Source organism: Amphibalanus amphitrite, unplaced genomic scaffold (assembly GCF_019059575.1).
Source record: "Amphibalanus amphitrite isolate SeventyFive unplaced genomic scaffold, NRLGWU_Aamphi_draft 000150F_arrow, whole genome shotgun sequence".
Lineage (NCBI taxonomy): Eukaryota > Metazoa > Arthropoda > Thecostraca > Balanomorpha > Balanidae > Amphibalanus > Amphibalanus amphitrite.
In genome coordinates this window covers 357,602-370,489 of record NW_024881645.1, presented here as the reverse complement: position 1 = coordinate 370,489, position 12,888 = coordinate 357,602, and the positions used below count along the sequence as shown (strand labels likewise).

General features: G+C 48.4%; 2 protein-coding genes across 7 annotated transcripts; both read right to left on the bottom strand.

Annotated features, from left to right (window-relative positions):
- Positions 1-2,706: 2,706 nt before the first annotated feature.
- On the bottom strand, positions 2,707-8,053 carry LOC122382910 (UDP-N-acetylglucosamine transferase subunit ALG13 homolog). 4 transcript variants are annotated; one of them, XR_006256744.1, is made up of 5 exons: positions 7,907-8,053; positions 7,520-7,646; positions 5,245-5,344; positions 4,984-5,051; positions 2,707-4,613 (listed from the first exon to the last, which is right to left on the bottom strand). XR_006256744.1 is itself a non-coding variant. In XM_043368841.1 (4 exons), exon 4 carries the CDS (start codon positions 4,478-4,480, stop codon positions 3,986-3,988), a length of 495 nt encoding a protein of 164 aa, XP_043224776.1. In that variant the 5' UTR covers positions 4,481-4,613; positions 4,984-5,051; positions 5,245-5,344; positions 7,520-7,646; the 3' UTR covers positions 2,707-3,985. The 4 variants fall into 4 exon arrangements, 2 of the variants coding, with proteins under 2 accessions (XP_043224776.1, XP_043224775.1); XR_006256745.1 differs by having other exon boundaries at positions 7,520-7,643; positions 7,907-7,965; XM_043368841.1 differs by lacking the exon at positions 7,907-8,053.
- A 1,009-nt stretch (positions 8,054-9,062) lies between these two features.
- Positions 9,063-12,648, bottom strand: LOC122382909. 3 transcript variants are annotated; one of them, XM_043368839.1, is made up of 2 exons: positions 12,584-12,648; positions 9,063-10,041 (listed from the first exon to the last, which is right to left on the bottom strand). In XM_043368839.1, exon 2 carries the CDS (start codon positions 9,910-9,912, stop codon positions 9,163-9,165), a length of 750 nt encoding a protein of 249 aa, XP_043224774.1. In that variant the 5' UTR covers positions 9,913-10,041; positions 12,584-12,648; the 3' UTR covers positions 9,063-9,162. The 3 variants fall into 3 exon arrangements, with proteins under 3 accessions (XP_043224774.1, XP_043224772.1, XP_043224773.1); XM_043368837.1 differs by having other exon boundaries at positions 12,596-12,632; XM_043368838.1 differs by having other exon boundaries at positions 9,063-10,025; positions 12,584-12,616.
- Positions 12,649-12,888: the final 240 nt, after the last annotated feature.

Below are 12,888 nucleotides of genomic sequence, written 5' to 3'. Positions count from 1 at the left end.
CCGAAAATAAGCAAGCTATTAGCAGCTAATGAAATCTCCTACTTCAAAGACCAAGTTAATAGCTTTTCGAAGACAATCACGATGAACTCGACAAGTGCGATTTCGCCCATCATGAGACAAATTAGGTGAAACACGCTATCGTGCGACCAGGTCCAAAAGAAATGTAAGAAAGCGTTCCACTATGTCATTCATCACAATATAAAACGCTTTACCTGGATCAAAGCATTCAGCTTTTCACTTTGCGCCAGAAGTCCCTTATTTTATCGCGTCCGAACGACCTAGCAATCATTCTCAAATCGGCCGCCCCATCTGCGTACGGTAGTTCGGCCGCCGCCGACTAGTTTTCCGATATTCATATCGCGCCGTCTGCTGACTGGCGCGGCGGCTCAGTGCACTGGGGACGGTCCGCACCAGAGCGCCGCGGTGCACCACGGACACGGTTATAGAGGTAGGCCGGCCTGGTCGGACCCGGTGGCTGGCCCACGCCCGGAGGACCGCCCGGTACGGATCAATTATCGGCCTGCCGGTCTCTACGTCTGCCCAAGCCGGCCCGAGAGGGATGGACAATTGGGTATGATTAGACATAACGTGGATTTTCATTTACAGTTAGGTTATAAACAAAGTATGTGACACTTCCGCTGAAGTTACGTACGAATCTTTATGGATGAAAGATCTTTTAATTTGCAAAATAGACCTAATTCGACTCAATAATGTCCGTAATAGAATAGATCACCCACAACTCCATTGGGATCAAAACCAGACTATCTTAAGTTTTGTGACGACTGATGAGAGCCAATATTGCGATCTCCTGACAGAATGGTGACCAATGATGATGCTTAAGAACACCTGGAAGCTCTCCGATTCATCTACTCCGCCGCAGAAGGCAGGTCTGGTAAACCAGAGGGACACTGTGCGCTCCTGACGGCGAGCGTAGATGTGCCACCAGCACGGCCCACACCACCACGGCGCGGTCACAGCACGGCACAGCACGTGACCGGCCCGGCAGCACGCCACGACCACGACCGTACAAATGGAGCAGCCAGCCAGCCAGCCGTCCGGCAGACCAGCCCGTGCTCTGCAGGCACGTGCTGCAGGACACAGCGCACAGCGCCACCAGCCGAGGGCTTCATTGGGACCTGCACGCAACGTCTGTCGGATATGTAGGCCGACTGCCGACGGGAGCAGGGAAGAGCGTGAATGAATAATCAGTTCGCGGGAGAGCGTTTCTGTCTGAGTTTGCCAACTATCTGAACGAAAAGTTTTTGAGGAGTTGAGAAATGATAACCTAAGGCTAAGGTAGGCTAGCATGAAAATTGAAAACACAACCCTCAAGAAAATCAATTGCAATTTTGTAGACTGTTTGACGATGCTTTTATAGTTTAATTAATAATTACCGACGTCACATGTTCGATGGGTACCTAAGCACCTGCTACTGGCGCTCGGCATGACGATCAAACTCGACATATTGCGTTACGTCTTTGACAACATTTTCTCGTGTGATTTCAATCATATACCAGAAAATATATGCAAACTCCATTGCCGGTGTACGCGGCATCTTCAAATTATCGTCAAAAGCCCGCCAAGAGGAAAGAGATTCCTCGCCGAGTGAAAAATAGGGCCTTACGGTACAGCATCATTTCAGGCGCAGATCATGGTGCCACCTAGCGAGAGATTCGCGCACTTATATTACGGCTGCTCCCGGGGCAGGACGAGACGAGAGCAAGCCGCATCCATCAGTTCGGGAGGCATTTGAACACAGAGGAATGGAAGAGAAAATGACACACCCGAATAAATTGAGAACGATCACAGCACCACAATCATGCGAGTGGGGAAGCAGACACTTCGGCGACTGTGTAGTTTGCGCGCCCTTCAAATATTGACAATATTGTACCCAATACCTACAATGTCCTACCCCTGACAGTTCGATCGCATGAAGATGCCACTAAAGGTCGGTAGACACTATGAGATAAAACACGTGTGTATTGCATTGGTAGGTAAAGACAGGACAAAATGCATTGTATTTGTCTTCTTGTTATTTGTAACCTGCATAGGTACTAACACGTGTTTACATCACGGCAAACAAATCCAAGAGAATGCATCAACACCCTCGGAACCTTTCAAATTTAGGGTCAAATCGGTCATCTGGGCCAGAGTTTGGCCGATTCGTCTCTGTTATGACTAAAAGTAAAGTAGCTCCACTGACCGGCCCGCTAACTGTGTCGCTGTTAGCGGACGCACGGTTAATCGCCCAAATATTGATGTCGGCTCAGGTCCAGTGGTAAATTCGTCGGGTTAGGTCCCCGTTAGAAGGGCCTCACGACGTGGCATGCTCGTTTGGACAGGGCCCTCTCGGGACCACACTCGATCCAGCACGCCCGCAGCGAGTAGCCTGTCAGAGCCGCCGTCCTAACAAAAGAGTCAGAGGTGAAGTTTGAATCACCGCCACCTTGAATAAAAGCAGAACAGTTTGAGTGGAGTTTCATCGATGTCGCTAGCTAGTAAATCATAGATGACGAGGGAAATTTTGGAAAAGATATACCACACCAAATCACGCGAGCCATTTCAGCAATGGTGTCGGTAAAAACGCCCGTTTCCTGCAGTGGTGAAAGCCAGAATAACTGCGTTCCATCCAAACAATTCCGTTGGCCCTATTACAGCAGGCTTAAACTAAACACGTCACGGAGTTTCAGCACAGACAGTCCAAGCTGGATCCCTTGTTCAGACTTATATTGTTTACATCAAGACATGCACAAAACATGACTCCTGACAAGCCCAACAGCTCACAAAAACTGGCCTTCTTTAGGCGTCAGGGGAGGTCAGCCAAGAATACCGTCCTGAAGCTGGTGTGAGGGCCAACGCCCGCAAACACAGACAGCCTCTTCAGAAACGAGTCACAGTGTATCAATCACCATTCGTCAGCCAATACAGCTAGGAAAGCGGTGTTACTAAAATAAAGCGGTGTTACCAAAAACATGTCAACGGACGTTCTGACACCGACAGTTGGACCGGTCAGGTTAGAGTGGAACTGGAGACTTGTGGTAATATGTCGGGAGACGCCTTTGAGAAAGAAAGAAAGGATCAATGAACCGGGCAAGCAGAGAATGGCAATGGATCTCGATAGAGCTGAGCCTTCAACGCTTTTCTAATACGATACCCCACGCATCACAAACCCGCGTGGAAAATGCACCACACGCCATAAACAGAGATCACCCGACACACAGAGGAGTCCTCTCTAATTCATCACAGACGGCTTCACCCTCCACAGAGCCCCTCCCGTCTCTCCGGGGCCACTCCGTCACGTCACGGGTCGGCCGCGTGACGCCCGTACATCACGGCCAGTCGGCTGTCCGTCACGGCACTCTCTGCCCCACCCATCACCGCGCCGGCGGCCGTGCCAGCCGCCGCGGCACCCAGCGGGCGGTCACCAGCGGCAGCGGCCCGCCCCGGCCCCATCATGACCCCGTCTCGGACGGCGGCAGCTCACAGAGCAGCACACGGAGCGCGGCCGGATCGGCGCCGGCACGCGAGCCGCCGCGGCGCGGCGGGTGGCAGGCGGCGCCTGGTGCGCGTCCGTCCCACAGCCCGCGACCGAGCCACGCCTGGATAAACACGTCGAGACCACCCCCGGACGGGCGCCGACACCGACACCGGCCCCGCGCCGTCCGCCGCCGCCGGACGGCCGCGCTGACGGCACAAAACACGCGACACGCGCACCTGTTTATTGATTGTGTCGAGCGTGACGCCCTGCGTGCCGGCGGTCGGCGGCGGCGGACGCAGGTGGAGGGTGACTGAGCCCACCCGGCGCGACCGTCACTTTGTCTCAGAGGGGTTCCAGAACGAGTAACACTGCTCCATAAGCAGTTCGCAGTAGTCCTCACTTTCGCCTCATGGCAGGCGAGTCTCTCATGGCAAAAAGCAGCTTAGGTAGAGCTGAGTTCCCTGAAACCACCCTCCCTTACCGTTACCACTCGAGTCCGTCTCATCATCACCTCAGCCCCAGTCTCCGTTCCAGGTGCTCGGCGAACGGTGTCGGGTCGGCCGGCGGCAGCGGCCGCAGCTGAGACAGCTCCATCCCGGCCAGTGTGTCTCTGAGCGTCTCACAGACGCAGTGCAGCAGGTGTCCGTCGGCGGCCAGCCGGCCAGCCAGCTCGGCCTGGTGGTTGTCCATGAGGGTCGTGTTGGTGACCACCACCAGCGCTCGGCCGGCCCGCAGCGCCTCCAGACACGTCCCCGCCCCCGCGTGACCGATCACAAGGTCAGCGGCCGCCATGTCCTCCGCAATGCTCGGCTTGGAGCGAAACCAGCGGACCGCGACTCCCTCCACAGTACCTGTGGGAGGCTCAGTCTTCCCAGCACCGATCTGCAGCACCATCTCGCGATAGCCGCGCGAACTGAGAGTGCGCAACACGTCGGTAGATGTCACTGTTCGCACGAGTTTGTCGAACTCCGTTGTCCCCACCGTCACGAAGACGCGAGCCATGTCAACCGACGGGGTTGAACGCCTTGCGCAGAGCCAGGTAGCCGGCTACGATGTCGCCCGGTAGGCTTTGGATGATTTTGTACTCCTCTGCACTGGCGTACCGTAGCTTTGTGTGGGGGTCTGTGTACTTTGCCTGGAATGGAGAGACGCGAACCGATGTGTTTTGCTCTCTTTTGGCGCCCATCTGTACAAAACGTATGCTAATGAATTCTGCTTTAAGAACTGTTTAGTGAACTGAGAGCTCATTTCCACAAAACCTATAATGCGTTTATTTATGTAAAAGGTAAACGTTTGTTGTTCAAGTTGTAACATTGCAAAGCTGTTGGCAAAACATTGCACCTTGCGTGGAAATCGGCGCATTATCCGATCACAAAAAAAACGAATCGGCTCCAAGCACTGAAGTAAAATCATGCTCTTACTGAAACACAAACATGCAAACAGTTGTTCTACAAAATGCCCTTTACAATAGGCAAGGCATGAGTAGATAAAAAATAGGTACTCACCGGTAGGCCTGAGATGTCCGAATACTTCTTCGGAGGAAGAAATGATGGTGGAGCCTCAATGCTCCAGTCTGTGGAAAGAGACACTTTATGAGCAGACAATCATGACCCAATATACCTGGAAACCATTCCGCATCAGTGGAGACCATACAAACTGTGATAATATTTATAAGCTTTTATGAATAAAATATAATTAGACAACCTGAGACTCAACAAAGGAGATTTTTCTTATTCCGCTTAAAAAAAAAATGCGGGGTTACTTACACGTAACAGCCTGTTCTGGATAAGGCAGGCTTTTTTCAATGCTAATAAGCTGCTTCAGAGGACGCCAAGCCCGTTTCTTGTTTGCAGTCTTCCCAGAGTGCTGTAATAAAAAGACTATATAATTTATCTATCACACAAAAACATTTGTATTGCATCACACCATTCATTCAATGTTGTCCAGTAGGGGGCCAGGGTCCAGACTGGAAAACATGCATAGGTACGAGATTTAGGGCCTTGCATACGAGATACGGCCATGCTTACGAGTACACTACGCCGGACGCCGGTGAGACGCTCTCGCGCTGAAAACCGGCGCAAGCGATTTTGCGATGAAATTTCTGCGTGATTTGCGCCAAGAATTGGATGCCTATATGTGCCAAAATTAAGCCACTTTTATATAAAGCACATGTGCTCGTCTACCAATCAAGGCTATATCAACCAGACAGAGCGTTCCGTTCCGGAGCCTTGGACGCTCTCCCATGTTTGAGCGTCCGAATAAGTTTTTTTCACGGAAACCCAATACCTCAATATGCTTAGCGCACTAGCGTCGTGTCGCGAAACGAAGACGGAAGTTCCAGGGCCATAACAATTGGCGGAGCACTATGTTCGAGGCTGGCGGGAGCCAGCGAGGGCCGGGCAGCGGAGCAGCAGGTGCTCCGGCACATCAGCCTCTTCTAGGCACAGAGCACAGAGTGCCGTGGGGCACCGCTTGTCTGGGCACTGCTGGCACGCCGCGGAGTGGAGACAGCCGATTCGGTGCACGTACTGGAGCGAGCGGCCCCAGTGGCCCGCCAGCATCTGGTGCACCAAAACGGCGTCCTCTCGGTCCTCTCCAGGGATAGTGAGCGGCGGCTTACTCCCGAGGAGTGACTTGAAATAGTGATTCGGACCCCTTGTCGCGCCATTGATCATTGATGCGAGACCGCACAATGAACCGCCCTGGTCAGCGAGCGGGCGTTTGAAGGCAGGGCGGCCGCTCGTTTCGCCAGGTCATCCGTACTCTCATTCCCTTCGATAACGACGCTCGGCGATGTTCAACAAGGTCTTCACTCTTCCATACCTATCTCCACGCCGAGGGTTGAGGCCTCACCTGGGCGGCCGCTCCACCGCTGAGTATAGACTCAGTGTGGCTCGCCACTCGCCAATTCGAGTACACGACGACCGGGGCAGGGACGTCTCATCCCAAAAGCTTTCCAGAGCTGCCCACAGGGCAAATCTGCTGCTAGATTGACCAGCAATGCCGACTAAATTTGGTGACCGTCTTTCGCTAAAGAATTCTGCAGCCACCCTGCGCCGAAAATTCAGCAACCACCGTGCGCTGAATTTGACGCATGCGAAATTACGTCAGACGTGAGCTGAAATTTTCAGTGCAATCCCGCTACTATGCTGGACATATTTGGCATAACATGTATTTTTTTCAGTCTGGGCCAGGGTAAACTGGGTTCTTGTGCAACTTGGAAAGATTGCAGCTCTCCTCGTGAAACTAACAATGTAAGTTGATGTCACAAAAACTCCTGGTATTAGTATATATTAGGTCCGAGTGGACAATTGTGACGCTGTTGATACAAATATGTAACAGCAAAAAAATGTAGGTTTTAGGTTAGGTTAGGTTGTAGGTTTGTAGGTTTTAGGTTTTAGGTTGGTAGGTTAGGTTAGGTTAGGTTAGGTTAGGTTGTAGGTTGTAGGTTGGTAGGTTGTAGGTAAATAGGTAAGGTTAGGGGTATATGTCAAGTTTAGGTCCTAACTACAATTGTGGCGCTTTTGATACGAATATGAAACAGCAAAAATTTTAGGTTTTAGGTTAGGTTAGGTTGTAGGTTTGTAGGTTTTAGGTTGTAGGTAAGTAGGTTTGTAGGTTAGGTTAGGTTAGGGTAGGTTTGTAGGTGGTAGGTTGGTAGGTTATAGGTAAGTAGGTAAGGTTAGGTCAGGTTTGATTATGTTTTTTTCTTTTATTTGCGAGACATATGAGTATCATTTTTGGATTCAGGATGTCAAATAATGTTAAAATATGAAAAATTTATCAATGAAATCTTCTTAGGACTTAAACTTGACATTTACCAGGTTAGGTCAGGTTTGATTATGTTTTTCTTTTATTTCCAAGACATATAAGTATCATTTTTGGATTCAGGATGTCAAATAATGTAAGAATATGAAAACTTTATCTTTTAACAGTCACTTGGACTCAATGTATACTTTTACCAAACTCCTCCCCCCATCCGAGTTTGTTTATGGTCCAAGATCTGTCACCTTCAAATTATTTCAATCTATTCTATCTTACCTTAAAATCTGGATTCTTAAAAATAGTACTGAGCCCAGTTTTGCTGTCAACAGTTTCTATTGTATTCTCTTCAGAAGGTCCAGCCTCTTCAGTTTTCACAGCAACCTTCATGACTTCTTAATTCCTGCTGGAAAGACAGAAAATGAATTAAATATTGAACTACTAACTACTGTCCAGTGTCCATGACCACCATCCCAAATTGAAATATTTGAACAGATTTCAAATATTGACTGAAAATTTGATTTTAATACTTTAGGTAAAAGGGAACTTTAAATTTTACCCAATTGTTAATGATAAGGAAACCTTCATTCATCGAAGGGAATGGAAGGGAAGATAAAAATGTAGCGGAAAAAGGTCGATAGACCCACAACACCATACACTACTTACACAAATCACCATTTCAATTTATTATCTCGCAGCCCCGGGATCTCCAGCTCGTGTGCCAAAAAAAGGGCTAAGCGTGTTAAGTGTTCTGAATATAACATGTTTTCGCTGCTGGAAGAACTTTCACCAGTAGTAGATCAAACATTGCTTATTTTGCATTTTCAAAACAAATTTATGACACTTTTGAACAAGTTATTTTGTCTTTTCTGCGTTGTTTAAGGCGCACGACGGCTAGTAAACTGCTGCTAAATTTAAAAACGAAATGAAATCACGGAAACCGCAGCTAGATCGTCTCGCCCTTTGTCTCGCCATTATTCAGCCTCAGAACAGTAAAATCCTTTTCCTTTATTTCTATAAACAACTGTCCCGGGCAGGACGGCCATTTTGTATCTGACATGGATAGCTACCCGGGAGCAGGTCTCTTTGCACAGGCTGATTCAGAAAGCCGGTCTCGAGTCGACGCTTCGGGGGGTGGGGTGCACGGCTCGAAGGCTCAAAGAACTTCCTCAAAAAAACTTATCGGAGACGGATTCCGTTTCTTTATGCACCGTTCGGCGGAACAAAGCAGACTTTCTGTAGAAAGCATCGCTAGTTTCCTTTCATTATTTTTGTCTATTTTAGGGCGATGCGGTGGGTGAGGGTGGTAACCTGTGTCTAAATGCCCCTCTCTCCCTGGATCGACCAATGAATGTTGCGTGGTAATACTGAAAGAGGCCTCTGCTTCATGTAGATCGGCCAGACGGCTAGACCATGCGGTCCTGGTCCGCCATTCTGATTCCTGAGGAAGACCATAAAGTGTTTGTAACAAATCCAAACTGACGAGACCGAAGGCCGTAAGTTCATTATCGGCATCTTTTTCATGTCCACCACCAATAACCCAACACGACCAATTTCTTTCGTCATACCTATGTCATTTATTTCGGGTACATGTTTCTCATTCTGATCCTCGGTTCATTCTTGTCCTGGCCCACGGCATTGGCAATCATGAATTATTCATACGGGCGACGCTTTTCCATTCTCATATGGTTTATCGACTTAACTGGCTTAACTAAAATTACTTTGTCAGGCATAACTTATGACCTAAAATCTTCGAGCGGCATACCATAACAGTTATTTCCAACAAATCTAAGGCACCTAACCACATTTTGGTAAAAGCTGGTAAGCATACACTATTTATTCGAAACATGCCACAGCAAATGTGCAAATCATAACAATATTTCGCGATTCAAATAATCTACCAGTCGCTGTCCACGCACTTTTTATGCACTACCTCCGCTGTCATCATCCTCGTCCACATGATGACCGAGCAGCCTGTTGAACATCTCGGCCGACTGGAAGCCCGTGTCCAGCAGCACCAGCTTGCCTTGCTGGCTCTTATAGAGGGAGTCCACCCACGGCATTATGTTGGAGACGCTCCGCGCGCGGCTCACCGAGCCCTCCGGCAGGCTGAGCTGGCGCGAGTTGAGCAGCAGCGGTCCGGTGAGCACGGCACGAAACTGACGCCGCGCCGCGCTGTGGTACATCCGGAACGGGTACCGCCAGGTCAGCAGGAGCACGGCGGCAGCCAGCAGGCCGTACAGCCCGCCGCCCAGCAGCACCTGCCACTCGGCGGCCAGCAGCAGCACCGAGGTCGGCCGCAGCGCCGCGGCCGGCACGGCCACCAGCAGCGGAGAGGCCACGGCCAGCGCCGCGGCGCGCATCCACCGCTCGTTGGGAGCGACGTACACCAGCCGGAACTCGGACGGGATGCGGTCCCTTCTGCGCCAGCGCTCCTCGCGTCGCGAGCTGCCGCTCCGCGCCGTCTGCAGACTTCGCGTCACGGAGGGAGGGGCTAGCGACTGGATCCGCGGTGCAGGGAAAGTGTTTGCTGATAGCCTGTGATGCAGTACTGGACAGGAATGCACATGCAATGATGCTGCTGCATGTGAGAATGGTCGGAGGGGTTTGAAAGAGGATAAAATGGAGGAACAGAGGTGGGATATGGTGGGATTTAGAAACAGCTTGGACATTTCACAATGCTAATGTGACGATTTTATTGTTCTTATAATGTTGACCTAATAAAACATCCAAATTCTTTTTCTTGTATGTCGAATCACTATTTAGATGCAAGCTGTGTTGCCTTCTGAGAAGAAATCTCACTGTCAAAGAGGAATACATCAATGTCACCAAATGGCAAAATCCAAGCTATTACGAACTAAGAATACAGATACAATGATTACCTCATAGCAAATTGGCATAAGGTCGCTGGTTGGCAGAGAGTACATTGCTTCTCAATCCACAGTGATGCAAATGGGGTTCACGAGTGGCCATAAATACCATAAAGTCAAGTTTACCAAACCGAGTAAATCGCGATATGGCTAACCAAAGAAATGTTTGGTGCATCTGAATTCACATAGCTTTCATGTTTTTGTCAAAACCGACCTCGTGTATGATTGTCAGAAGTCGTGACATTTTCTATGTCGTAAAATGACTGTCAGATACTTGCAAGTTCAAACGCCGCTAGCGTGCGTTCGTTTAATACAAACTACAAAAATTATACATGGCAATGATCCCTAAAGCCTGCTGCTTCTCATGCTGGGTCACAAAAAGCCGTACCTCTTTTGGTTTGGCGGTGATCTAATCATCTGTCATCATGTTGCAATAACAATATTTTAGTGAAAAATATTTGCTTTCATTTCACCTACAGCAGCTAACACAGTGTGTGCCCGTTAGTGAACCATACCATAGCATTCCCTAATCATTTCTGAGCCACACCGTGAAATAATTAAGGCGCTAGCACAGGGCAGACCGGCGCTATTGAAGCTTTTGTCCGGCGCGGTCGGGTGCCGCGGTCGGGGCGGATTGCTTTCACCGCGGATTGCAATTTCGACAGACGTTTGACTTTGACCTGCTATAAGTAGGTCAAATATTGACCGTAAGTCAAAAGTAATATGCTCACTCGCGAGATCTTGTCAAGGGCAATCCGTTGGTTTTTGTTGCGAGGCGCTAGGACAATTCGTTTAGGAACAGGAGAGGGATGCACCGGCGAACCCCCGCTGTGGCCGCCCGCCCGCGGCGCGGTCGCCCGCCCACCGCGGTACCCGACCGCAACGGACGAAAACTTTAGTAGCGCCGGTCAGCCCTGTGCTAACGCCTTAATTCTTTCACAGTGCGGCTCAGAAATGATTAGGGAATGCTATCGTATGGTGCACTAACGGGCACACACTGTGTAAACTGCTGTAGGTGAAACGAAAGCAAATATTTTTTAGTAAAAAACTGCGATTGCAACATGCTGACAAATAGTTAGATCAACGCCAAACCAAAAAAGGATACGGCTTTTTGTGACCCTGCATTAGATGCAGCAGACTTTGGGGATCATTGTCATGTATAATTTTTGCCATTTGTACAAAATGAACGCACGCTAGCGGCCTTTGAACTTGCGAGTATCTGACAGTCATTTTACGACATAGAAAATGTCGCGACTTCTGACAATCATACACGAGGCCGGTTTCGACAAAAATATGAAAATCATATTTTTTCAGACACCCCAAACATTTGCCTGACTGGCCAAATTACGATTTATTCGATTAGGTGAACTTGAAATTTGGGCCTTTTTGGTATTTATGGCCACTCGTGGACCCCATTTGCATCACTGTGCAATCCCACTAACTTTGCAATGTCATTATTTGTGAAGTATGTGCACTTTCATTACGTGAGTCTCATTCTAATTCATAGTGCTTTGGAGTTGATGATATAAGTCACCAGGCTGTGTAAACCAGGTATAGCACTCCTGACAAAGTGGGGATGAAATGATGATAAGAAGACATGAGTCATGACTCATGACATTCAAGAGTCTGGCCCTTGAGTTGGTCAAAATGAAAAGTAAACAACACTTGTTCCAAAATTGATGAAAACTGATATACTGGCTACGAGAAAGTACAGATTATAGTCTTTTCCATATTATCAGGCTTGCAGTCAAAGTGCACTGCTGAGACTGAGAGCAATAACTTATTTCTGCAAGAGTACCTACCTATCTAACTAGTTCTTACCATTATTAACATTTTAAGACCAATATTATTGAACAAAGAAAAGAATAACTGAAGAAAAATTGGTATAAGTAGAGCAGACGTCACACGAAGGTTTTCCAACCAAGGAGAGGCGCTATGTCTGGAGGTACTTCTTTCTAACAAAACCTAAACAAACCTAACCTAACCTAACCTAACCTGACCTAACCTAACCTACAACCTACAAACCTACAACCTACAACATACAAACCTACCCTACAACCTACAAACCTACAGCGCCTCTCCTTGGTTGGAAAACCTTTGTGTGACGTCTGCTCTACTAATGCCGAAAAATTTACTTGATGCTTTAGCATTGTGAGCATCCAAGTTTGTTGATGTTTCTATGGAAACCCCATACACTGATACCTACACCTAGCGTGCTGTAGTGTTGTGCAATCAAACTGAGCCCTGGCATTCTTCCATAAGGCACCACATTCCTGTAAAGGCACTGATTTTGGAACAAGAAATGGAATGTCTTTCCCTAGGGTGATCAGTGGGCCAGTCATAGCCTTGGGTGGGCCGTAAAAGCTCCTGACTTGAGCTTGTCTGAGCTCAAGCTACGAAACTGTTTGTGATATTCCAGTTCAAAACTACATGCTAAAGGTAGTATATTTTCTTTCACTGAAACCAAACTCACCTAAATTGACACCACTCAAATCTTATTGCTGTTTGCAATTTTTGTTGTGACACACTCCGCAAACCACTCGATACTAATAGAAATGGTGTTCAACAAAGACAGTTCTCGCTGCTCGTTTTCAATCAGCGATTTGGGCCTGCAGTAGATGACAAGGTATGACAGTACCGGAATTGCCTAGCAACGAGCTTTAGGAGAGCGTGAAATGCTCTTTTCGAACAAAAAATAAGATCAAATATATGAAGCAGTTGCGCTGTTTTCGCTACCTAATGTTACTGCCATATCAAGACCATATGAAGTATTATACT

What these genes read in the sequence shown, in the direction of transcription:
- LOC122382910 (XM_043368841.1), bottom strand. Translation starts at nt 4,480, where the DNA reads ATGGCTCGCGTCTTCGTGACGGTGGGGACAACGGAGTTCGACAAACTC.
- LOC122382909 (XM_043368839.1), bottom strand. Translation starts at nt 9,912, where the DNA reads ATGTCCAAGCTGTTTCTAAATCCCACCATATCCCACCTCTGTTCCTCC.